Consider the following 25,212-nt stretch of genomic DNA (forward strand, 5'->3'; position numbering starts at 1 on the left):
TCAATACCATACACGTCTGGGGTAGTATTTACAGCCATTCATTGATCTTTTTCTCCTGTAAATCCCAGGGTCACTAGCTTTGTCTTTGTTGAATAATAGCATCCTTGTGTTAACACGGAGCATCCATCAACTCAGTATTTGAAACATAATCAACAATAAATTATTAGATAACATAGCACAGCGTTTGCCTCCATGTTGTTAGATTACCTTCTTATGCATTTTTAACCAAGTTGGTTAACAGAACAGCAGTTGTTGAGCTCATTTCATTTGCAGTTGTCCCACAGGCAGCAAAACCATTATGCAAATCTTCAATCGCTAGAATTATGTCAATGCAAGCTGTACTGTGAGCAACAAATTATTAGTTTTTATGACCAAAGAGAATTTGAAAAGAAAACCCTTTGAATGAAGTGAACATGGTTACATGCAGTACAACTGCACACCAGGAAGATACCAAGTCTCTGCTGATTTTAGTCAAAGACTGCAAAGGATTTGCTACCAAATATTTAAAATAATGACTTTATAGGTTCAAGGTAATTTGCCCAATTATTTCTAGTCTATACAAACAAGACTAAGCATCTACAACCATGCTAGAAGTTGTCGGGCTGTACGGTGGGACTAAAGGGTAATGTCAGAACGCTAACAGGCTCACACTGATAATGCTACATTGATAATGCTACAGGGGATCACTAAAGGTATAGTAATTCATTGTGTGGGAAACATGAATGTCTGTACCACATTTCATGGCAGGGCATCCAACTGTTGAGATATTTTACTCAAAACTACAAATTTCAACCTCATAGTAGCACATCAAAGTCATTGGGGAACCATAAATGTCTAGGTTTTGTGCCAGTCCATCCAGCAGATGTCAAGCTGTTTCACAAGTGAAAACCTTCTTTGTCCTATGAAGGGTTGCGAAATATGCAGTACTTTACAAACGTAAGTTTGGTGGATCCACTAACTGACCAACATTGCCACACCTAAAGTCACTAAAACAGCTAGTCCTAAACTGTTCGACTAACACCTCAGTGTTGAGGTTCAGTGATTTGTGGACCAAAATGCAGACTCATGCAGAGGCAGTCTAGTTAAATGTAGAAACTCTTTAATAAACTTACAGTCAAGCCAGAGAACAAGATGGCAGAACAGAACCCAGGATCTAAGAAACTCTTCCATGAAACAAAACAACAAAGGAGGCAAATCCACAGAAACAAATGGGAACAAACACAGAAGAACTGAAAAGGAGCAAAAGATACATAGAGACTTAAATACCCAAGGTAGGTAATTGGGAACAGGTGAAACACATCATAAGTTCAAAGTAAAGCAGGAAACACTTAACAGAAAAACAAAGAAACCAAACAGGAGCCAAGAAAAGAGTCACTGAAGGGGCTGATCATGACACCCAAATTAAATCACTGGTTTCTTCTCTATCTAAGTGTAGTGTGTTGTCAGACTGCTCTGCGTGATATACACATAATGAACCTATAAGGGAATCATTTTTTATTGTTGGTGCAGCCAAAATGGCCAGAGTAAACCCAACCAGTATGCATCTATCAGTAACCTCTGTATTCTAGGAGGGCCCAGCACCACTTAAATGCACAGTTCACACTTCAGTGTTTTAATACGCTCTGCATCTTAGCACAGAGGTGTGAATGGACCTTAAGGACACTCTTCCTTGCTCTCCTGTTTACAATTTACTACTATCTGGGGACAACCGAGAAGCCTGCCACAGCTTTATAAAGATTAATGGTGACAGGAAATCATTAATCCCTCCTTCATTTTATTTTTCATTATTTTAATTTTCAGTGAAAAAGCAGAGGTGAGTTGAAAACTGCTGATGGAGCCTGGCACATTTTTCCCAAAGTATCATGTATATTTACAACAACTTGTACAATCAATTGATGACCAGGAGGAGGAGATAATATAATCTGGATCAGGGTGAATTTGCTTGTGTCAACAATTTTCTAATATTTCACTTTTTGGCAGAAGTGGACAAAGTTTGTGTGAAATCATTTGGAGATAGAAGGAGGTTTGAACACTCTATGCATTAGTTTCTCTCTTCACCTTTTCCAAAACTATGCAATGTCCCCCCAGATAAAAAACATCAACAGTACGCCTTGACCTCATATTCTATACCTCCTGGGTAAAATAAGTCAGGCATGATGCTGTAAAATCAATACCTTTTAACATCGCTGTATTTCAAGCTCAGGAACTGGACCAATATCAGCTTGACAGAGCGCATCTCCTCCCTGCTGTCAACATGGGCTGAGGAAAAAAAGTTAGATTTTTCTTCTCTCTGTAAAAAAAAAAAGAGAAAAAATATTTGTAAATTATTAATGGCTTGTGTTAGAGATGCAGGCCAGATCTCTCAAGGGAGTCAAGTTTTTCCTCCTGATACAGAACTGACACCGGCCTAACAACAGTTTGCATTCTTCTCATCTGCAGCAGCTTGCAGGGCTCCGTTCAGCAGAGTCATGCATGACTTCTCAGAGGCAGAGGCTGCTGATGGATGTCTCATATCTACACTGTCAGGTTGCAGGCAACATACCTACAGCAAGTCTCTTGCACAGTCAACACAAAGGTCAGCAGTAAAGGTCAGTTTCTGAGGGCAAATAGGTTTCAGGTACAAGCAAGTATATTTGTTTTACTACTCCAATCAAGATCAAAACCTACATGCACATACACAAGTAAGCAAAGTTTTTGGTAAAAATTCTAAGCATGTTTCAAATACCCACTGCATTCAGGATGGTGGTCCACAGGGATCCGTATGCTTTCCACTCTTTTTTTTTCTTTATAATACATGCCTCCACTCAGCCAGCACAATGTGTATTTTCATACCAGTGTGGATGCCCAATGATGCCAACACTTTAAACTGTTTCAAAGATTTAAAAAGTATTACAGTTTGGATGTGCAACAATTATTTGGATTTATTTTTTTTATTAAAAATCAAGCAAACCAGAATTGGTGGTGATTCTAAAAGAGGTTAAATTCTGTGGGCTTAAATGCTGGAAAAGGAGGCTCAGTTTCAGGCACTGTCATCACATCATGATTTAAATCACAGCATTAAAAGCACATTATAGACTATGTCCATAAGCCTGCATTTTTTTCATCATGAGAATATTTTCAAAAGTTAGACATTATTTTGCTCTTTCTGAAAAAAAGAAAGTTTATCATCATTTTGTTAGAATAAGGCACCATACAACAATTAATTGTGCAAATAGTGCCCTAAACTATAAATTTAGCCGGCAACTGAGAGGAGCGGCCACGCTCACTCAGTGAGACATACTTGAACCTCATTTAGCCAGCGTAATTTATGGTGTGCAGTTTATGGTCACAGGAAATCCTCTCAGCACACAGGAAGAAATAAAATGAAATATAGCAGCGAGTGCTCAGGGCAGGGAAGGCTGGATGCACCAATTAAGGCTGAACCTACTATAAAAAAAAACATTTTTCTCCACCACAAAAAAAAAACATCAAGTTCCAAAGAATGTGCAGTTTTGTAACTTTGAATGGTTTCTCTGTAGCTTTCATAAATTCACAAGTGTTGTTTAAAGCTGAAAGTTTAAAGGAGAACAATGCTAATCTTCAGTTGAGATGTTATTCCACAAATATGTTCAAAAATAACTTTGTCATACCTGTAATGTCACAGTGACAGTTTTCTGCAGAGTATGGATGGATTGAGGGTGAATTATAAAAGGTAAAAAGTGACTCAAACAGTATTCAGGCTGGGCTTCTGGGGTTCATGAGGGTAATATCACTATCATAAAAAGGGCATATTTGAATGCAAATGCTCAATGTGTGCGAAAAGGCCTCTACCTCTAGTCATTTTAACTGTTTGCTGCTGTACATGTGATGAGAGACTTGCTTCACTGGTTCCATAGGGTTTTTCACAGGACGCTTTTTATGCCAGCTCCTACTGGAACAGAATCCAAGAGCTCCCAGTTCAGCTCCAGCACTTATTTGTGAGGGTCTGCCATCATCACGTAGCAATGGAAATAATTAGCCTTCCACTTTCAAAAAGTCTTGTTCAGATGGCCAATCTCACAGATTGCTTTCCCTCTCTCCAAACTTGACAAAGCACTCCAGCACTGGTTATTCATGCTCTCTCTGATGAGGCTGCCATATAACACATCCAGCATACAGGCATAAATCACGCACACTCTCTGTATTATGATCAACCAGCATCAGCTGTCTTATGTCATAGTCTGTGCATTTCTTCACATAAAGAATCCAATAAGAAGAAGGGAAAGAGAAAATGGATGTTAATGTGTGTGAGGTTCATGTCAAAAGGCCTGCGGCTAAGGAGGAGAAAAGCTCTCCTGAGCCCGGTGGTCACACAGCTGACCACGGCGGTCTTCACGGGTTCTGCACTTTTTATAGCCAAGATAAGACAATGGCGAACAAGAGACAGAGAGAAAAGGAAGCAGAGAAAGAGGGGATCTCGGCCATCTCGATTCTTCTTTGCTGTGTATCCTGTGGGCTCTGCCCTGCAAAATGTGGCCTCACACACAAACACACACACACACTCCGACAACGCAAGCTGGGCTCACTCTCTCTGCCTATATCAAAGGCCCTGCCATGCAGGGACTGACTTTTGTTCTTGGCAGCATGAAAAAGAGAAAACTTTATGTTTATTTCCCTCTGGTTTTCTTTGGCTCCTGTTTTGTCGTGGGGGAAGTGTGCTTGTTGTGTGCGACGTCTGTTTACAGCAGGGAGTTGCTACAGTATGTTGTTTGTTTGGCTTATCTGTGAGATTGACAGATTGTTTGTTTATGTTGGTTGTGTCTTCAGCTCATTTAATTGAAAATACAGTTATCTGCTTATGCCAAATGTATGAAGGCAAAACCAATGAAAAAAGAAGAGGGATGCATCCATGTTGTAGGGAACATGTTCAGGACCAGATTAGTGGTGATGCAGAGAACTTTAAACAAACACTGACCTCTAGTGGAGAACCACAAAAAAGACGTATTTGGTTAATTTACACAGCAGCTACAAAAAAATATTTTGACTGTGACATATATCAACTGGAAATGGCCAACTTTGCACAACTTCTCATATTTACTCAAAGTCCATAGCATGAGAACAATTCTATAAACAAATAAATATTTTAATTTATTACACTATCTCAAAGACATTGTGTCAGAAATACAAGCAACAGAGTGATGTCAGATTTGTTTCTGAGCCTTGAGTTCAACATATCGCCTTAGACAAGTATGATCTAATATATACAGAACAATCACGACTCTGCAAAAGAATCAAGCAACTGTTTGAATGTCATCCCTAAACATATATACACGTGGGCTATGCTACTGTAACAGTACACTGTGTCGTAGGTGGTAAAACAAAGCTAATGTGCCACTGAAGATTTTACTTCACCACAGCTCTGCTTTTTGTGACTCTTCTCCTCAATACTGTAACCAACACTGTTGGTTACAGACACAGACACAGAAGATCTGACTCTACATTTATAGCGTCTGCGTTAATACGAGCTGGGTGAGAAAAAACAACATCTGAAAAAAACACTTGTAGTGTAGGAACAGGTCAGTTCAGCAATGTGTAAGATTCAGTTGCCTATGTATCCCTAGTCAGTGCCTTCATTTGCACAATACATAAGTAAAACCAGTTAATCTGAACAAGGTTAGTTAGCTGACCTGCAGGCTGATTTAACTTATTAGTGTAATGCTAATTACTAAAAGCTTCTAATGGTTCACAAGTGTTAACAACACGACTTGTTTGGCTAGCTAACAAGCTATTACAACAAGAAGTACTACAAAACTAATTGGATGTATGATGATATTCTCTGTTACTTTTAGTTTTGATGGTCAAATGCTGTTTTAAGCTAATTGTTGACAAAGAATCTAACCTCCAATATGGCTCCCTGAGCATGTGCTAAGTCAGCTGAAAGCATCTTACTACCACTTTCATGCATATATACAGTAAGCAGTTTCTCTGTTTCACATGCTTTGTGGTAAAAGACACTGCTGTGACCTAGCAGAGGTTTTTTGTGCTCTCGCTGTTAGCACCAGTACCAGTGTAAAGTCGAGTGAGAGTGGATCAGGAAGAGACTGAGCCTGAGTCTTCAACATCTGTGGAGTCATATTCATCAGCAGACTCTGTGAGGGCTGGGTAGGGCCGTGGCTGGTCCAGGTTGACGTAGGTGACATTCAGACTAATGTAGTGTTCTCCCTCCAGGCCTGACAATATGGTGGAGACAGCAGACACTAACGTAGCAAAGCTGGGCCTCAGCTCTGGGTCAGGGTCCCAGCACTGGAGCATAATGCTATACCTGGAAAACATGGACAGTCTGAGTGAAGAGCAAATGGCTGGCTTTGTCACTATGTTATAGGCTATGAGACATTTTCTTACGCCTGCATGCAACACTGATATAATCTACTGACTTTCATAATTTGTTACCATGTTAAATTTTCCTGAAAGTCCTAACTTTAATGACTTTATAAAATAACAAAATATTTTTTGTCCCTTTTGAGGTGTGGTAAGCAGGAGTTCGCATGTTGGGGGGTTTTGAAGTTGGTGAAGGTTACTGATTCCTAGAATACAAAATTCAGGCACATAACCCCTGTGAAATAGAGAATTAACACTTTTACAGTTTTTGGCACGGATTAAAAAAACAAGACATAACGTGTTAGTGAGTTTTAGAGGTGCAGATGGGCAGATCTTGTGACCTTTGCCAGGCTAGCAGTCTTTATGCTAAGCTAAGCTCCATCATATAACTATCAAAAAGTAATTGAATACGTTTATTTCCAGGGTTGTGAAACTATTCCTTTCACGTCTTCTGCTGGTGTCCTACAAGGGTTCTTGAGTGACACTCCTCAACCATGAGCCCTTAATCCACGTTGGGTGGGATGTGTGACAAGGCATCAGTGGACAAAGTATATGAATGGTTGATTTATTCTCCATCACTTTTCAAGTTGGTGACCAAAAGGGATTTATCATTACAGCAACAAAAATATGTATGTGTGTATGTGATTGCGTGTGTGTGCGTGTACAAGAAGTAATCTTCAAAGTGTGTCACAGACATACACATTAACTCCAAAACATCATTGCTTAACCATGTTGGAATGCCAAGTAGTGGACAATTTACGGTTTTAACACTACTGAGTGACCATTCGAACATCTTGTTAGTACCACTTGGACTTTGTGCCAGAGCCTTTTCTCTTCTACCTGTTGCTGTGTTGGTGTTACTGTAGTAGTGTATTGTATTAATGATCCAGCCCTTGATTCTGTGAAGTATACAGTTGCTGTACCCAAACTAAGCAACACCATCCACCCATCAACACCATCAAATTATAATTACAGCTTTTCTTTAGACTAAATCAACACGATGACCAATATTCCTGCTACTTACAGAGGGTCAGGGCAGTACTGTGGCTGGGGGAGCCGCCTGCCCTTGAGTAAGTAATGTGTTATATCATAAGGGTCCACCTCTGGATAGGGGCTCGCTCCTCGAGTCAGCATCTCCCACATCAGCACTCCAAAGGACCACTGGAGAGGAGAGGAGGCTTGAGTTAAACAGCAAGTACCATTCAGTAGCTGTAGACTGGTGTGACCCTGTGGCGTGCAAGTCCTCATTTGTAAAGAAAAACTACAAATCCTATATATGAGTTTAAAGGTCCTAAATAGCCAGACTCAATCTTCATTTGCTCACCACATCTGACTTGGAGGTGAATTTCTGCGTCTGCAGACTCTCGATGGCCATCCATTTGACAGGCAGCTTAGCCTTCCTGTGGTCCTGAACACTGTAATACTCCTTATCAAAAACATCTCTGGCCATGCCAAAGTCTGCCACCTTCACTGTATACGACTCGTCCAGCCTAAGGATAGAAAATGTAACTGGATACCTTTTCTTTTTTTTGCAAAGCATACTGTGCAGTAACAACCTCAACATATTTTGTATTATGAAACATCTCCCAACAAACAATTCAGGCCTAAACACAGTGTATATAAATTCTCTGAATATCTCAGTGACTCACATGCAGTTGCGTGCTGCGAGATCTCTGTGCACAAACTTCTTCTGAGCCAAATACTCCATCCCCTTGGCAACCTGCAGCCCGAAGCCAATCAGATCCTTTACAGTGGGGTTCTGAACAACAAATACACGACAAGAACACTGAATTAAAACAGTTGCAAATGTCACATAATTTACTAGTTAGTAAACAGATGGTTGTACATGAATCATATGATTAATTTTCACTGTTTTAATGTCGCTGTCGCACCCTCTTCTCGCAGCGTATGAAGTGCCGCAGGTCCCCGTGTTTCATGTACGGCAGCACCACCAGAGGGAGCCCCTCCTGCGGCAGGAGGATGCCCAGCAGAGACAGCACATTGCTGTGGTGGAAACCCTTCATTATGATACCTTCCTTCAGAAACTGCTCCACCTCCTCGACGTCTGTTATTCCTGACGACACACACACATAAACATTATGGACTCAAATCTAAAGGAAGAAAGACACTGAAATCACAATTTGGAAAAGTTGCTTTTAAAGAGAGCAACTTAGATCCTGCAGCTATTTATTCCACAGCAGAGGAACTGAAGAGACTTTCTGGTGCATTCCTAGGGTGTATAAATCAGCACTGAAGAAGCGGTTATTACTCACTGTTCAAAGACTTGACAGCACAGTGGATTTCTCTGTTGCTGTGGTCTGTGAAGTAGCCGTGATAGACAGTGCCAAAATGACCTGCAGGAAAAACAACAAAGACAGAATGACAGAGGAGTACTGCTGCTCCTCCAAAATATGATACAGCTTTCACAAAGCTACATAACAACACAGTGGGGTTTCTTACCCTTCCCTATGATCCGATGGTGCTGCACAATAAGCATCTCAGCGGGAATGAGAACATCCTTCACCTCCTCCAGCAGCTCCGGCCTAAAACTGGAGATGGAGATTTTTTCTGGAGGCATGAGGGGAGTGAGGGTAGGATCTCTGCCGCCTGCAGCATAGGCCAGGCTGGGGAACACCACTGGACCCACCAGGGGGGTGGGAGGACTCAGGGACACTACTGGTAAAAGTTCAGAGATAGGGGTTTATCACTGATAATTACAAAGGAATGTGTTTCAGAAGCAAATTAGCTATTCAGTTTTACAGTTTATTATGATAAGTGCTTGGCTACACAGTCACCTCTCCTGTAGTCCCCGACAGGTGACAGCTCCACGTTGTTCGTTCCGGAGCGGTTAGCACTGTGGGCCAAACGGGTCTCTATCATGGAGGCTGAAAAACATTTCACAACACTTTTTTTTAATCATCAACCCAAAGAGAAGAACAGGTGAACAGAAGAACATCCTATGCAACACCAGGGATGTTCTAGTTGAAAGACTACAGCCGGTAGTAGTTATACAAACAAGTCTGATCATTGTCCACATAACAGAGAGGAGCCCACCTTTCTTCTTCTTCCTCAAGTGTTTCATAACAACAAAGGCCAGCACCGCTCCAGCCACCAGGGCCGCCAGGATCCCCAGAACAATCCCCACCATGTAGTGGTTACTCACTCTCACCACTGTGCCAACATTGTGGACCTGCCCATTGATGGAGATCTGGAGAGTCCATGAAGAACAGTGAATACCATCATGATTGCATTATTATGAAACTGTTTCTTGTAAATGCCCCACTGGGAATGCAAAAGCTTATAAGACGGGCAGTGTTTTTCTGTCACACATCAATGACTTCAAAGCTTGGATATAAGGCATATGGCTAAATGCCAAAAAATTCAAACCTACCTCTGCCTTAAGGAGTTAAATGAATCTTTTGTTTTACCTCACTCAAACCTCCAAACACATACCACACATATCCACACAGGAATCAGTGTGATCAGTTTTTGTAGATTCCAGTCCCAGTCCATCATGTTTACAGTTTATAATGCGTTTATCATTTGCGACTGATTGATTTAAAACTAGATTTTGATGCAGTATTTAAAGAATCAGATTGACATTTTGGGAAATATTCTTGCAGCCTTTCTTTCTGAGAATCAGATGTGAAGACTGATACCACTTTCAGTTCAACCTAAGTTGGCAGGTCGCTAGCACACTTTTACTCATTTTCACTGCTAACACAAACCATCTAGCTTACTGTCAGCATGCAGCCATGCTTAAGAATTTCCTGAGTTTGTGTAAAGAAAATGAAAAATGTGTAATTTTGTAAGTTCCCTTTGAGATTATAAAGTACTCTATTCTATCTATCTATCTATCATCTTTTAAAATTTTCTCTTTTGCATTAGCTGTTTTTGATTTGATCTAAATCATGGATCATCAAGAGGCAGTGGTCACTGGCCAAGCAGGGGGCCCATACAACATACATGACTGGGGCCACATGTTGGATGTTGCATCCAGGTAATTCAGTCAGTCATTATCTAATCTGTCCAACCTCACTAACCTTCACTGGAAGTCCTTCACTGGGGATGGTCATGTTTTTAGGGATCCTGCAGGTTATTTCATTATCCAGGACTTTAGCATCACAATCCACACCTGCCACTGTCATTGTGATGGTCATACAGGAGCTCACCAGATTCAGCTTCTGGTGCTGTGGACAGAGAGGTCAAAAATGAGACATAAAATCAGTTATGTAAAAGTCTATAATAAATATTAGAAATTCACACTTGTTGTGTCATTAATGCAAATGCTCCCTCAGAGCTATCTCTTACATGTAGTGACACTTCATCAAATCCAGGGTACAAACTCAGCACATGTCCTTCTGTTTCAAAAGGTATGGGCTCGCCATAGGGGTGGTAGGAGAACTCTTTGTTCCAAAGTCCCAGTGCTCCGTCCATGTTAAAGGAAAGCTCTCCCTCCTCTGTCTCATCCCTGGGGAACACAGGAGTGATACACTCCATCCTTGTGGGTAAGGACTTGCCTATGCACTCCTGAAACAAAACAGTCTGGTAATTCTACAACTGTACACTGATTTTAAAAACATAATGTTTCTACTTTACATTACAATGAACACTGTACCCTTGTCACAGGTTTCAGGTGGCTCTCATTGGGTTTAAAGCGGATGATTGTGCGATAAACAGAATCCAGGTTCTCCCCTTCAATTACAATCTTTGAGCCCCTACAGTTGAGACAGATGTCAGAGATGGTTACATTAGGAGTACTCTATTAGGAGAGAAAATGTAATGTAGGGGAAAATTATTTTCCCTTTGACTTGATAAAATACATTGAATTTCAGATCAGACTCAAAATAAATTGATCAGAAACGTCACTGTGGAGTAAAAGAGAGGACAACACAGAGTGTATACACAGAAGCTGTTTGTTTGGAGGTCTCAGTGGCCTACCTGTCAAAGCTACAGTCAGGCAGGACAGCTGTAATCTTTGGGTTTTCTTTGTAGTAAAACACCTTTGTGGTGAGGACAGGAGACTTGTCGATGAAAACACTGAGAGGAACATCCCTCACCTCTGAGATGGGCTGGGACAGACAGATGATGGAAGACACATTCCCTTTAGGTTCTGTGACTCTGCAGAGAGAGACGGAGGTATGTGAATTACACACCGTAACAGATGAACTGTAGTAGATGAAAAAGCTTCATGCTTTTAAAATACATCTTGCACGTTCACTAAGATAACATCTACAGTAGGACATAGTTCAGGTCTGAGTCAGTCTTCAGATGCAAAGACCTCTTAGCTTGTGGTTTCTCAAACTGTAACTATTCGACATGTTAGAACATGTTTGCTTACTAGGTCATGGAAATAAAAACACTCTGAGCAGCAGCTCATCTTCCCAGCCTCCAGAAAGTAGGGGAACTACATAAAGCTGTGAGCAAAGTTTACTTAAAATTAATCAGAGTTAGTCTGATGAGGAAATGTATTTGCAGACCTCTTTATAGGACAGGGCACATCATTGAGAGTCACCTTCCTGGTCTTCCCAGCATCCAAGTGAGGTCCAGTCACTGTGATGAGCGTGCCCCCAACACGAGGACCATAGTTGGGCTGGATTTCTGTGATGTTGGGAATCTGAAGCGACAGTTTATCATAGTATTTTGATTAAAAAGTGGTTTTAATAGTCAGCAGATGAAATGAACAATGTTTTCAATGTTTGATGTTGTAATGAGCATCATAATTACCACAAACGTGAACCCTGGCATTTCTGCCTTTCCGTCAATAGAGTAGCGTCCCTCCACCTTGCCCTCATGCACCTCCACTGTTATATTGACTGGTTTAGACAGCTCAGTGGCCCCAGAGCGGATCTTGCACACGAGACTGAAGAGCAGCACAAGAAAACACTTGTTTCAGCATGTCAGCGGAAAATATTGTTTCTGCAACACCCGTGAAAAATCTATTTTATGGGGGATTAAAACTGTTGGACTTTAAACAGCAGCAGGAGACAAAAGTAGCATTTGGTACTGCTACAATACAGTTTTCAAATTTAAATCAAATATCATTTAATTTGAATGGTTAGCACATTAAGAGACCATTAGCATGTTGACATTAGCATTTAGCTGAAAGCACAGAGCCACTAACATGGCTGTAGACTCTTAGTGTTGTTTACATGTTGGTTATATAGTCTGGAAAATGTAAACAATGTACATGGCATTATCCAAAAGATATGTTGACAGCATCTGTAATAAGGCAGTTCATTAAAGTCTGGATTCAATATTATGAACTAATGTTCAACAGAGTTGAGTTGAGGGCTTCTGGGAAAGAAATTATAGCCTTTTATTTTCTTTTTACAGCACAAGAAAATCCTAAGGGTGGATTTTCCACAAAATGACTGGTATGAACAGAATGTACCAGACCATGCCCTGCGTGGTCACTCACTGTGTGTTGTTGCTTTTGACTGGAAGCACAGTGCAGGGGGTCTGTCCCAGTCGGACTTGGTGGGTTCTGGAGGTAATGGCAGGTCTTAAGGGCGACTGGAACTCCCATCCACACACCGTTAGCTCTGTTTGACCATCAGGAGGAGCAGTCCGTGGAAAGAACTGCATAAATATAGCAGAATACACAGTATAGTACCACAGTTAATGAAATGTTTCCATTAGTTGCACAGAGGGATTTTTTTTATCCTGGATTACAGAACAAACCTCACCCCATAGATCCCAGGTGGGCAGGACTCATTCCTCCAGCGACTGTGACACTCGCTCTCCCAGGAGCACACTCCAGAGCACCAGCCACAGCCCATGAACTTAGGGGCTGTCAGACACATGGCGCAGGTCAGGAAGTGCTGACAGCCTGGCCCTCTCTGGGGAACCTGAATCATCTGTAACAGAGATTAGCATTTTTGAGGTCACATATTTGAGAAGGATCCACAGCTTCCCTGTGCTATTTCATATTAATGTGACTATAAATGTCTCTGATAGATGAGGATACTGGAGTCCCAGTCGCAATTTATTTCTTGCCTTCCTATCCCTGTACCTTGACATTTGTCATTGCTGATAATAATACAGATGATAACATAACAAACATCAAATGTACATAAAAATTTCCAGCATTTAAAGCAGCTGTAAGGTGATAATGTAAATTGTACAAAAGTGTCCAGTGACCAAATAAATAAAATAATAAAATTTGAAACTTGTTTTTTATTCACAATATTATCCTAACAAATGAGTTTTCTGAACATCAACCAGGCATCTTACAAACTTCTTTTCTTATCTGTTTATCTGCATAGTTTTGAAGGATTTTAAGAAAAGGTGTGTCATTTTCTGGGAGGGAATGCTTTGACTGCAGCCTTGCTGACCCAGAATCCTGAAAAGATCAAATTTCTGAGCGCTGGAGTTTTCAGAAGAGCTTCATCTCCCTGTTGTGTCCCAGTATCTATCGCACAAGATAACAGACATAACATCCCACAGGAGTACCATGAGACCCACGTGATTACTGATCTAGAGCCAGCCTCTAATATCCACTCTGCCCCAAACAATAAGTCAGATCAAGTTTATTGATTTTCTTTGGCCAGTTATTGATTTTCAGGCTCACGTGGGTCTCACCAGATCCCAGGATGTAGACCGGAAAACACCTTGTACAGGTCTCCAGAGAATCACAGGGTCATGGAGGGACAATCAGTCACACTCCTAACTCATTTGTCATTGTAATGTCACCTGACCCCCATGTCTTTGATCTATTTAAAGACTCTGGGACTGCTGTTGTACCTTGTCTCCAACCACAAAAAGAAGATACTCTGATGAGTAAACAGCAGCAATGGACGAGACTCTCTGGTTCTCCTCCAAAGAGTAATTGGCAAAAATAATAGGACTGGATCTTGTCAACACAAGCTGCCAACACAGACACAACAGATGAGTATTAGTACTATATCATATACAAATGTAAAGGGAAGACTGATATCAAAAGCAACAGAGAAAAAAAATCATTTATTTTTTTAATCTTGCTGCATACCTGTAGCAAACGTCCAGTCGAAGTGCCAATATGGGCTACAGTCTTGTTCTCTATGGTTGTGACAAGCAGAGAGGTGAGCAAGACATTCGTCATCTGCCGGTTGAAGAGGTCCACTCTGTAGTAGGGCTTTGACACCATGGTAGGATGGTCTCTGCATGTGGCGTTGTTCTCCATGCTCTAGTACCAAGGCCACAAGCAGAAGAGCACAAGGAAATTAAACAATGAGCAAGCAAGCTGAAGCAGAACTTATACTCAGCATTGTTTAAACCAGTATTATTAGACATGTTTTTAACTGGGCTGACAGTATGGTCTACAAGAGGTGGCCTGTAGATATAATTTATAAAATGCATGAAAGTTTTTCTTGACCTTGGAAACAGTACTTCACAAAATAATCCCAACTCAAGGTCAAGTAGAAGACAAAACATCCCAATTAAAATAATTTTTTTTTCTGAAGATTTCAACTGTATTACACTGTCTTCATCAGCTGATGATGTTTGCTCAGTTGTCATGAAGATGTAGGAGAGAGCTCATAAGGGTTTTGTCAACTCATGCATCAACATGAAAATCAGCGCAATGCAGTTTCTATGGATGAAATCCTAACAGTTACTGAACTTGCGTGTTAGCAGATCAACCTTCAGGATAATGAGCAAACTCCATCTGCAGCCAAGGGCCATGTCAAATGGTTGAAAGCTCCAGAGGAAGCTAAGTAGTAAGTGAAACCTGAATTGGGATTGTTTTGCCAAATCATGTATATTCATGCTTGGATGGGTAGCAGGCAATTTAAAAATAATATTCTGATAAACCAACAGTACTCAGTACTAGATTTTCCTTTAAATTAAGGGAGCTTACATTTTTTTGCTGCTCCTACAAAGTTTCCAGCATCTAATCTGATTAATAAAGCAGCTTCAATTATTGCTCCTGCATCATACAGTAGTATTTACAGATGGAGGAAGACAAGCCCAACTGTTTTCTTTTGAGGATGTGATATGAGCTGCAGTGGTCACCAGGGCAACCGTAAGAAACAAACTCAGAGCCACACCAGAAGCACAAGGTGAATCTGTTATGATAATAAGATCATTTCATCATTTAAAAGGCTGTGATAGAAGATTATTTGCTGCATGTACTGACAGAAGAATTACCCTGCAGCTATAGACACTGAGCAGGGTGCATCCCTGTTTAAGAGTCTTCATGTAAACACCGGCTTATGTCCATAAGACCAAGACGTTAAACCAAAGAAATAACATTTAATACTTGTTTTCTTGGCATATACAAGTGGTAACATGAAATCTAATCCAAGGAACCTCTGATGTCTACAAATTTGATTATATACTAAAAAGCATAGTATTATAGTGTTTGTGAGGCATTACTGGCAGCACAGGTGTTTTGATCTGCTGAGAAATGGAAAAACCAGGATTTCAGAGTGTTGGACAATTCCACTGACAGGTTACACTCAGACCTGCAGCCAAGAACAACAGCATAGCAGAGTTCAGTAGTCCAAGTAGGAAGAGTTCCTCTGAAGGAAAATAGAGAAAAGAACATCCAAAACTGCTCCAGTTCTGCCAGACTTTATAAAGCTGTTGAGCTTATTACAGCTGGTTCCAAACCTTCATTAGCTGTGAATGTAACAGCTGAAAACTGGTGTGCATTACTTACTTTTTCTTGCCCTGACCTGACCTCACAGAATTGCATCTTAGTCACAGCATCATTTTCTTAACCTAAGAAGTAACTCTGGGAATTTTGGAGTCATACTTTCCACATGATGTGCAAATTCTGGCTCGGATTTACTTTTAGTAACTAGGGAATAGGAAGTCTGACCACAAGCTCGCCACTGCCCAAATCTCACCCCAGTGACTCAACATTACAAAAAAGAATATCACAATAAATATGTATGGGATAAGGAAATAAATATCATTTTCCCCAAGAGAAAGAACCCAAATTTAAAACATAGGTCCAAATGCATACTATGGCATTAGAGGCACGCCATCTGAGTACACTCACACAAAGAAGGAAGCAGGCACTTTCTTTGACATTGGATGAAATGTTGAGTTATTTAAAGCACCCTCTTCCTGTCTGACCTGAGAAATTAATTCAGCTGATGTAGAGAAGTCATAACGGCAGCTGCTCTCACTCCCACCTGGCCTCTGTGCAATTTTTTTAAATAATGAGAAGCGCATAAGCTGACTTCTCCATATTTATTTTTCCATCCAAAAAACAATTTCCAAGGTGAATTCATATTTCGGATGATGGTGGTTTCACCTTTCATCTTGCACAATAATCCACAGACAGATTTATCTTGAACAGTGAGTCACACAGTGATCATATGCAGCTGGAGCTGATGATGTGCTATGACGAAAACCTTTTTTTTTTCTGTTTCATTTCATTCGTCATATTTGTCTCTGTCCACTGCACAATCCTGCCAGTACTGTGAGCAAGTTTTGCTTTGGGGTTTACAGGATTTCATAAACTGATATTTCTCCATAATAATCCTAAAAAAAAACACACAAATAAGGGATACTACTTGGTATTATCATTTTTTATTACAACCAATCATCCAGGGAAGAACTCTATGCACTTGCTTACTCATTCAGCCTTCCCCTATTCATGTACACTGTAAAAAAATACCTTAACATTTACAGTAACTTGCTGGAAACAATTAGCCAGCAAGTTCCTGTAAATACAGTAAAAGTACAGTACTTTTACAGTATTTTATGCATTCACTGTAAAATAACAAACACTGTGATTTCAGTTGTATTTACAGTATTAGTTTAACTGCTGAAGAAATATCAGTTAAATACTGTGATTTCAACTGCATTTACTCTATAAATGGTATTGTATTGGCAATACAGTACTATTAACAGTAGTTAACAGTTAATCACTGTAAATTCAATTTCTCACTGTACAGTTTAAATACTGTATCACTGTGATTTAATATTAGCCATCATTACTAGAATCACCCACATTCTGAAATATTTCAATTAACTGCAGAAAACAAGAAAATTGTTAACACAATTATTTATTTCAGACATTTGGTGAGCAGGAATATGGCAACAGGTTAACAAACCTTTTAGACCAAGTAGCACTATGTACCAAACCAAATTTTCAAGTACCACTTCAGATACCAAAATATAACAATGAATTTTTAAAATATTGCAATCATAAACAAGAAATCAAAAACAAGAATGCCTGTCTGGCCCACAAGCTCAAAATATTAACAGACAAGCTTCACAATACTACAAAAAATGATAAGAAACTTCTTAGAGAGAGAAATCCTCATTTCCCTGCCACTTGACATAAAGGTCTATAGCCTCTTACATGCCCTGACCTTGGAGACCCAGAATCCCAGTTGGAGCCCTGAAATTAAAGAAGAAAACACATTAACAATTACATTTATTACAATTACTTTCTATTGCACCACATATGTGAGGAGGGTCAAAGATGGCGATGTCGGAGTTGTGTCAGGTATTTATGCCACAACAGGCACAGACAGGCACAGACTGATACTGCTGGACAACAAAATGCACGTTTGACTCATTTATCAGTATCAACAGAATTTTCCCAAATAGAATAGAGACCATGTGTCATTCTTGTCCACTGCAACAGTCATGCCTCTTTTGTACAGAGTGCCTTTGAAAGTGACAGAGGGTGTTTCAGTAGTGTGTTCTGGGCGGAGACCCTTGAGACTGACAGCTCTCTGAATGCCAATCTGTTACAGTTGCTCATCAAATTTATTTGGTTGGCCCATTTGCAGAGTTGGTGGAAATAAGCTACCAGCATGTAAAGTAGCAACTGGTGTCTTTCTGCTTAACTCTTCATGCATCCTAGACAAAAGATGAGTCAAACCAGTGTTGTGCACCTCTTGTATTTCCTCTATTAAGGTCTGAATTGTTCTGGCTGGTAACAGCATTTTAGCCTGCATTCAGAGATAAAAGATGGCCAGTTCATCATTTGCGTTATCATTATCGTCAAAGATTATCTCAAAAGTGTGTTGATGTATTCACGCAGGCACTAGTGATGTTGGTAGCACTGGTAGAAGTTTGACTACAACATGGAGAACTAGAGATCTTTTTGTGCTTCCGGTTCAAGTGTGAGACAAAGGATGAAAATACTATGAACAGCTGTCAGTATAGGGGCATGACACTTTTTTTGCCATCTCTAATATACCAATGAATATGTTCACGTAAGGCTGAAAAATTTGCTGACACAAAGTTACAACCTTCAACAATGCAAGCCAAATCAACTCCATCAATTTGCTTTTCAAGTCCTGGTTTAGCGGTCAGTGTGGCTTTGAACTGCGCCATGTTTCCCCAAAAGTGGCAAAGCATTCTGCTACGCCACATGGAAATCTAAAATTAGCTATATTTCTGTGTATCCTCAAATGACGAACAAATACAGGAACTGAAGCTGTGGTGAAATTACAGTGCTTGCATGAGTAATTCATTTTGATGGCAAGCTAACTGATTAATACTCCTAGCTGGATACCTGTGGTTCACCACAGTCTGACAAGGGAGGCACAGAGTGTAAAATTATTCTTTTACTCCTAGTGATGGTAACGTTACTTACCGATTTTCTGGAAGTCCCGACAAGTACTTGGTGGAGGATCCGCGATTCCAAGATGAAAACTCCCGCAGAGACCAAGGGTGGAAAAAAATCTTCTGGCGCAGCGAAACAACAATAAAAAACGACACAACTCTCCAGGAGCAAGCTTTAAACGAGTCTCTGTCTTGGCTAATGTTTCAATTAGTTAAAAAAAAACGAAGACCTTCTGGTCAGTTTGTGCTACATATCACTACATAAGCTAGCTACATAAGCTTACCTGTAACGTTAATGGCTGTGGAGACGTCTCCCTAAGAGCTCTCACGGATACGTTTTCGCTGAATTCCTCTCTTGCAAAAAGTGAAAGAAATCAACGTAGATGACGCAAATACACACACACGCAACAAAAATTAACACAAACACAAGACAAAGCCTTGTGTAAGGAACCAAAATTTGCGTAATACTGATTATTCACGGAGCTTTCCTGTCACTAACGACTCAGACTAGCGAGCGCTGTGTTCGCGGTTTGTCCTATTTGCGATGACGTGACTGGTCCATTCAAAGCGTGACCGTTGACCTCTCTTGAACCTCATTGGATAATATTGTGAAGCCCATTCCCGCCAGTGACAGAAAAAAAAAAGATGAAACTTAGTTTGATAAAATTAAAAATCCCATGGTAGGTCATTATGAGTTAAAAGTCATAATTATGAGATAAAAAGTCATAAATGTAACATAAAGGTCAAAATTATTATAGAAAGTACAAAAAATTTTGATCAAAAGTTAAAAAAAATATGATATAATGTTTTCATTATGAGATATTATACTCATACACAGTGTGTCTGTGTGTGTAAGATAAAAAATGAAAAATACAGTAGTTTACTATAGTACTATACTGGCTATTGTGATTTTTTTTACAGTAATGCTTTGACTACTGTGATTTTCTACTGCAATACTTAGCCTACTGTAATTTTGTCATGTGGATAAGGTTTTATTGTAAACCTTACAACATTCTACTGTAAAAATCATACACAGAAATGTTACTGTGTTTAATACAGTAAATAACTGTAGATTTCACAGCCATAATTAACAGTGTGCAGACAAGCAAACAATGGTTTTGACTGATTTCATCCAGCCGCAACAAGCTCTTGGTGGTCTGGGTATGTTTAATATCTCCTCCATGTTTATGCACATGTTAATAAATCACATGTTAGAACCACTTTCACATGGTGATATTTTTAACAGGCCCTGTCAAATACCTGCACGCTGAGTCAGAAGATAGTTATCTATTTGATTGGGTGCAGGAAAATACCTTTGATGTTTTCTATTTTACGTGGGTTCTCAGTCTGACAGTGATTAATGTTATTTTCAGTCTCTGCACCCTCCATGAAGCCAGACACACACAGCTGAATTTGCTTTTGTTTTCCACCTGTCTGCCTCTCTTAAAACAGCCAAAGAAAATCAAACTGGGACTCTTTCAGTAAAACAAAAGTAGACCTGAGACCATAAAAATCACCTGTGACCACCTGTAATTGCTGTGTGTTAGTGGACTGATGAGCTCACCTCATGTGGGCAGCTCTCACAGGGCTGGAAATGGCAGAGTCCTCTGGATAGCTGCTCTGGTCCAGACTCACAGCAGTCATCCACCCCATCAACGATTGCTTTGTTCACATTGTCCATCGGGAAGGCGCACAGGGCCGAGTCGTGCTCTGTGACTCCGTTGTCATCAGTAACTGCAAAAACCCCATAGAGGATGTCATCCTCCTCCTCCGCTCCTAACTCCTCAGCCAGCTCCCTGCCTGCCTTGCCAAAATGGGCTGCCTGGACCACATTGTACACTACATCCTTATAAGGTTCACTGGCTACATTCCTCCTCCGCCGTTTGGGTTCAAACCGACACTCCAGGATCACCTCACGATACCTCTTCATCTCCCATTCGTTCCGTGGAAGACGGCCCAAGCGAGTCTGAAACGGTGACGACTCCTGGTCGGGGCTCTCTCTCTGGACTGAGAGGAAGTAGACAAACTCCTGAGTGAAAAAGCTGTAGACATATTCAATATGGTACGTCCTCCTCAGGCCAGGAAGGACAGTTAGGCCACGTACATCACTGTAGAAGCCATCTTCAGTAGCCAGTGGTCGACGAACTGATATAGACTTTCTGCCATAACGCTGTGTCACGCTGTCATTTACAGTGGCGGCAACAAAGAAGTAGACAGTTTGACCCTCTTCAACCATGGTGACTTTGGTTCCTAGAGGACTGGCCACACAGTCGGGACAGTAGGCAGCAGAGTTGGAATCCTTTCTGAACAAACACTTAGACAGAGAAGGCGGCTCTCCATTTGAGTTCAGTTGGTGGAAATAGCACACACCATACTGAGAACTTCCACATGAGTATAAATACATAAAGAGAGTATCCAACAACAAGACCTGATTGTTTGTGTCCTCCAGGAAGTTGGGATCCTTGTCAATGTGGCACAGATTACATATCTGACACTCAGGGCTTCCTACCGGCCCCGTGCGGAGCTCCCACACTTTCTCCAAGCTTCTGTTCACGGCTTCGATCACATTCTGAGAGGCTACGTACACCTCCTGGTAGAATGAGTTATTGACAATGTTCTGGATGGGGCCCCGGGCCTGGAAGAAGGGCATGGTGTAAACCACAGAGTAGTTGACAGGACTTAGGGCCAGTGAGGGACAATTGGCCAAAGCAAAGGCCAGCAAAGTCTGGAGCCAGACACATGTCCCCCACTGTGTAGTCCAGTGGACCATTTCCACTCCGGAGTGCACGGGGCGGGGGCCAACAGCACAGACAACGCAGGGTTACCTCCAGGTCTGATGTCGGGACCAAAGCATCTTTAACACCAGCCAATGATACCTGAAAGAAGAAGGGAAATGACAAAAAGGAGTGAGTCAGTCATTAAGGAATTATCATCTTCAACACAAATATGACTGAAACCAGTATGAAAAGTAATTTTGCAACTTGAAAGCAGTTGGACAAAAAAAAAAAAACTTAAAGAAAATGTCAGGCTTGCTGTTTTCCCTTGTTTGTTTCCAGTCTTTATACTAAGCTAAGAGAACGGTATCAATCCTCTCATGTAACTTTTTTTTTTTTTGAGACCATCTCATGGTCTGTTTGCTAAAACATGATTTTTTAATCAAACTCCATTCACTGAGAAGGAGCAAGGCAAGGCTGGATCACCAGCTAAGCAAAGCGGGAAACTGCCCGGAGGGCAGACTCTGCACCAGGCACCAGATTTATTCCATATCGTTTGGGCTTATTCCCAGAAACCCATGTGAACATACTTAAGTAGCTATCATAAAAAACTGGGAAACTACAAAAAAAGTAACATTCAAGCAGGTGGTGCCATTGAGTTTTTGGCATTTTTGCTTAAAAAAAAGAGCCAAATAATTAATCAATTAACAAAATCATTGCCATTTATTTTTCTTTTAATCAATTTATCATCTAATCATTCATTCATTAATTTTCTACCACTTAATCCTCAACTAATCATTGCTGATTTGATTTCTAGGTGTCTGAGAAAATAATTAAACTCTCTTTGTATTTGTTTTTTTCATTTAACTTCCTGCAACACTATAAAATTATAAAACGCAAAGTATTGTTTTATGGACATGACGTATGTGCACTATTTGTAAGTGAAGAAACTTAAAAATCAATATCAGTCTGCTTAATTATGCTCTGTTTTGAATCCTAATAGATCTGAGGTGACAAACATCATCATCATCTTGGTTGAGCCAGATGATGATAAAAGTACATGTGGTCATAAAGATAAAAGCTTCCTCTGACTCACCACAAACACTGAGAGGAAATGTTTACATAATCAACGAGAGAGCTTTGTTGGTAGCGTACAAAATAGCAGACAGTGGATAAAACTATTCTTACTGCAACTTCCAGCACAGGTCATTCATTTCTGTCTGGTCATGTTTACTCTGGTTAATCTGCCATCCCATCTTCATTTTCCCCAAATCTGAGTCATGTTCTTTTATGCAAGAGAACAACTGGTAGTAACAAATCAAGTTAATGCACCAGATTTATCAAACATCAGTGAGCATTTTTCCACAGCTCATCCTGATCAAACTCTGAACAACAACCAACCAAATGGAACCAAACTCTGAGCCTTGTCTTCATCCTGAACAGACGTTTGTTTGGTGGATTATTAACTAGACACATCACAGTATGGCTGTATTCAAGAACCCCTGGCCTCTCTACTTTGCATTCCTGTCACAACTACTACGTGCCTTTCAGAGGGAAAGGTGTATATGGACGGATGGTCATAAGACGACATGTGCCTTTTTAAGTCCCAGGTGAAGAAGGAACCTCTCATCTGCTCGTGCCAGAGAATTTCATCAGCTGTGATTATTTTTATCTGAAAGCAGAGAAATGTCTTTTTGGAAATTCTTTCAAGAAAACAGAACTTATCATGGCTCTAAGCTGTCACACAGAAGTTTGAAGTCAAGAGTCTGGTGTCTTTACATCAATAATTCATAGATGTGGTGTTACATTTTAACATTTGCAGCTCCATGAGGTTGAGGTTAGAGGACATGGGTACACATAGTAATGGCACTGATTGACTTTGTTCATGTTCATGGTTAATAAAGCAAATGGTTGAAATTGGGTTTCCATTCATTGAGCTACTGTGCTATTTACAGGCTGGTTAGCATGCAGGTTTTTATGGACTGTATTCCCTCAGAGGTGACTTGTAGGTGCAGTTATACTTGAACACCCACTTCCTTGGTCCTATTATCGGGACAATATCAAACCAGATGTCTAGAAAGTTTATACAGAATTCTGATTCACAATCAGTGATCAGTTATATTTACACACATTCTCTTTTACAACAAACCACTGTAAGAGGGATGCAACCATTGTATTGGCTGCTGTCTACAACGGCTTTAATGAATCAGTGCCTTGCTCACGGGCACTCTGACAGCAGTTGATCAGAGTAAGAGAGAGAGCTCCCCTCTTTCATTAATCAGTGTACAGGTATCCAGAGGGATTTCAAGATGCAAGCTCCTGCACAAACAGTCAATAGTGAAAACCTATTGTACCCCGAGGACTCACGTATTGATTCAGTGACAGGCAGTGCATCCTAAACCAGTGCAGAACCACTAGAACCCTTCAAGTGTGGAGAGATATTAGGTCTGCACTTACTTTATTTTGAAACATCTTCATGCTAATATTTGACTTTGAGATGAGTACAAGTGGTTGAAAAGAATTCAAGATTTAGCAAACTGATGTTACACAGAAGCAGCATCATTTGCAGCCCGTGCCTACGCTCTTTTCTTGCCCTTTGTAAAAAAAAATAAAAATAAAAATAAAAAAAATCGGTTTTGTTTTGGTCATATGTTTTTAATCGTACGTCTGCGTTCATGCTTTTGTTACATATTCTGAGACTCTGCCTTAACGTCAGTGGACTCGTGCCCGTGAATGCCGGTTCTAACCGACATGTAAGATGTTATCCAACTCAACACAAAAACCTGAAAGGTTAGACAGTTATACCTTGTTCAGTGAGCTTCAGGCAGGATCATAGTCACGCAGTGTTGTCTATTGCATAAGTCCAATGAGAAATGTGAACTGTGAATGGAAATATAATATTTTCTCACGTTATAAATACAATAGTCAATAAAACTGGCAATTTCTCCTGTTCAACACAAACTTCTCACAAATCATCAAACATGCTCAGCATACCACACGATTAACGACAGTTTCAACATCATAGTCTTTTTTATAACTGAATTAACGTTTACGAAAAACACTGAAACTAATTTAAATTACATTGGTTAAGGATTAACTTACTTAGAGGCACTGTATTACACATTCTAATTTCCTGTCATAGTACCACTGTATGATTCTCTGCTGAGCTCCTGCTGAATGGTACAGAGCCGTCAGATGTCTGTTCCTCTCTAATCTGATGAAAAATACCTCTGGCACGTGCAGCTGTGAATGTTAGGAGAAGTTTACCTGTGCAGGTTAGTTACTCTGCTCTTCAAGGAAATCACCACTGCCCCTTCTGGTCCTTGTCTGACTGTGGACGAGTGCAGGGATGACTGATCTGTCCTCAGACAGATTCAAGACAACGCGATTAGGTTTTCTGCTTAAAGTCAAAACCTTTATCTCCTCACAAAGCGCCGGAACATGTCAACTGTGCTGGTTTCGGTTCCAATTTCAACTCCCTGTAAGAGTCGGTCTCCTCTGCCTCTGGAGTGCCCCAGCTCGCTCCTCCCCTCACCGCTGCTGGCTGACGGAGACCAGCCATAAACCCAATTAACCCACATTGTATTGATTTACCCACCTTTCATGGTGGCACACGGCGCTGTAAACGGATGTAGGCTGCATG

At 40.5% G+C, this 25,212-nt stretch overlaps 1 protein-coding gene across 4 annotated transcripts; it reads right to left on the reverse strand.

Moving 5' to 3' along the window:
- Window positions 1-5,080: 5,080 nt before the first annotated feature.
- Window positions 5,081-25,024, reverse strand: mst1rb (macrophage stimulating 1 receptor b). Of its 4 annotated transcripts, none has more exons than XM_041034664.1 (21): window positions 24,837-25,024; window positions 20,420-21,731; window positions 14,327-14,503; window positions 14,083-14,205; window positions 13,026-13,196; window positions 12,758-12,918; window positions 12,064-12,199; window positions 11,817-11,953; window positions 11,278-11,457; window positions 10,955-11,054; window positions 10,648-10,866; window positions 10,380-10,526; window positions 9,391-9,544; window positions 9,132-9,221; window positions 8,797-9,009; window positions 8,610-8,690; window positions 8,229-8,410; window positions 7,986-8,095; window positions 7,661-7,826; window positions 7,361-7,497; window positions 5,081-6,280 (listed from the first exon to the last, which is right to left on the reverse strand). In XM_041034664.1, exons 2-21 carry the CDS (start codon window positions 21,623-21,625, stop codon window positions 6,049-6,051), a joined length of 4,122 nt encoding a protein of 1,373 aa, XP_040890598.1. In that variant the 5' UTR covers window positions 21,626-21,731; window positions 24,837-25,024; the 3' UTR covers window positions 5,081-6,048. The 4 variants fall into 4 exon arrangements, with proteins under 4 accessions (XP_040890598.1, XP_040890596.1, XP_040890597.1 ...); XM_041034662.1 differs by having other exon boundaries at window positions 8,797-9,012; XM_041034663.1 differs by lacking the exon at window positions 24,837-25,024 and adding an exon at window positions 24,375-24,413 and having other exon boundaries at window positions 8,797-9,012.
- Window positions 25,025-25,212: the final 188 nt, after the last annotated feature.

This window comes from Toxotes jaculatrix, chromosome 3, assembly GCF_017976425.1.
Source record: "Toxotes jaculatrix isolate fToxJac2 chromosome 3, fToxJac2.pri, whole genome shotgun sequence".
Lineage (NCBI taxonomy): Eukaryota > Metazoa > Chordata > Actinopteri > Toxotidae > Toxotes > Toxotes jaculatrix.

Excerpts from the sequence above, each read along its gene's own strand:
- mst1rb (XM_041034662.1), bottom strand. The coding sequence starts at position 21,625 with ATGGTCCACTGGACTACACAGTGGGGGACATGTGTCTGGCTCCAGACT. Across the intron at positions 8,691-8,796 it reads CCATCGGATCATAGGGAAGG|GTCATTTTGGCACTGTCTAT; the intron begins GTAAGAAACCCC and ends TTTTTCCTGCAG. Across the intron at positions 7,827-7,985 it reads CTCGCAGCACGCAACTGCAT|GCTGGACGAGTCGTATACAG; the intron begins GTGAGTCACTGA and ends TTCTATCCTTAG.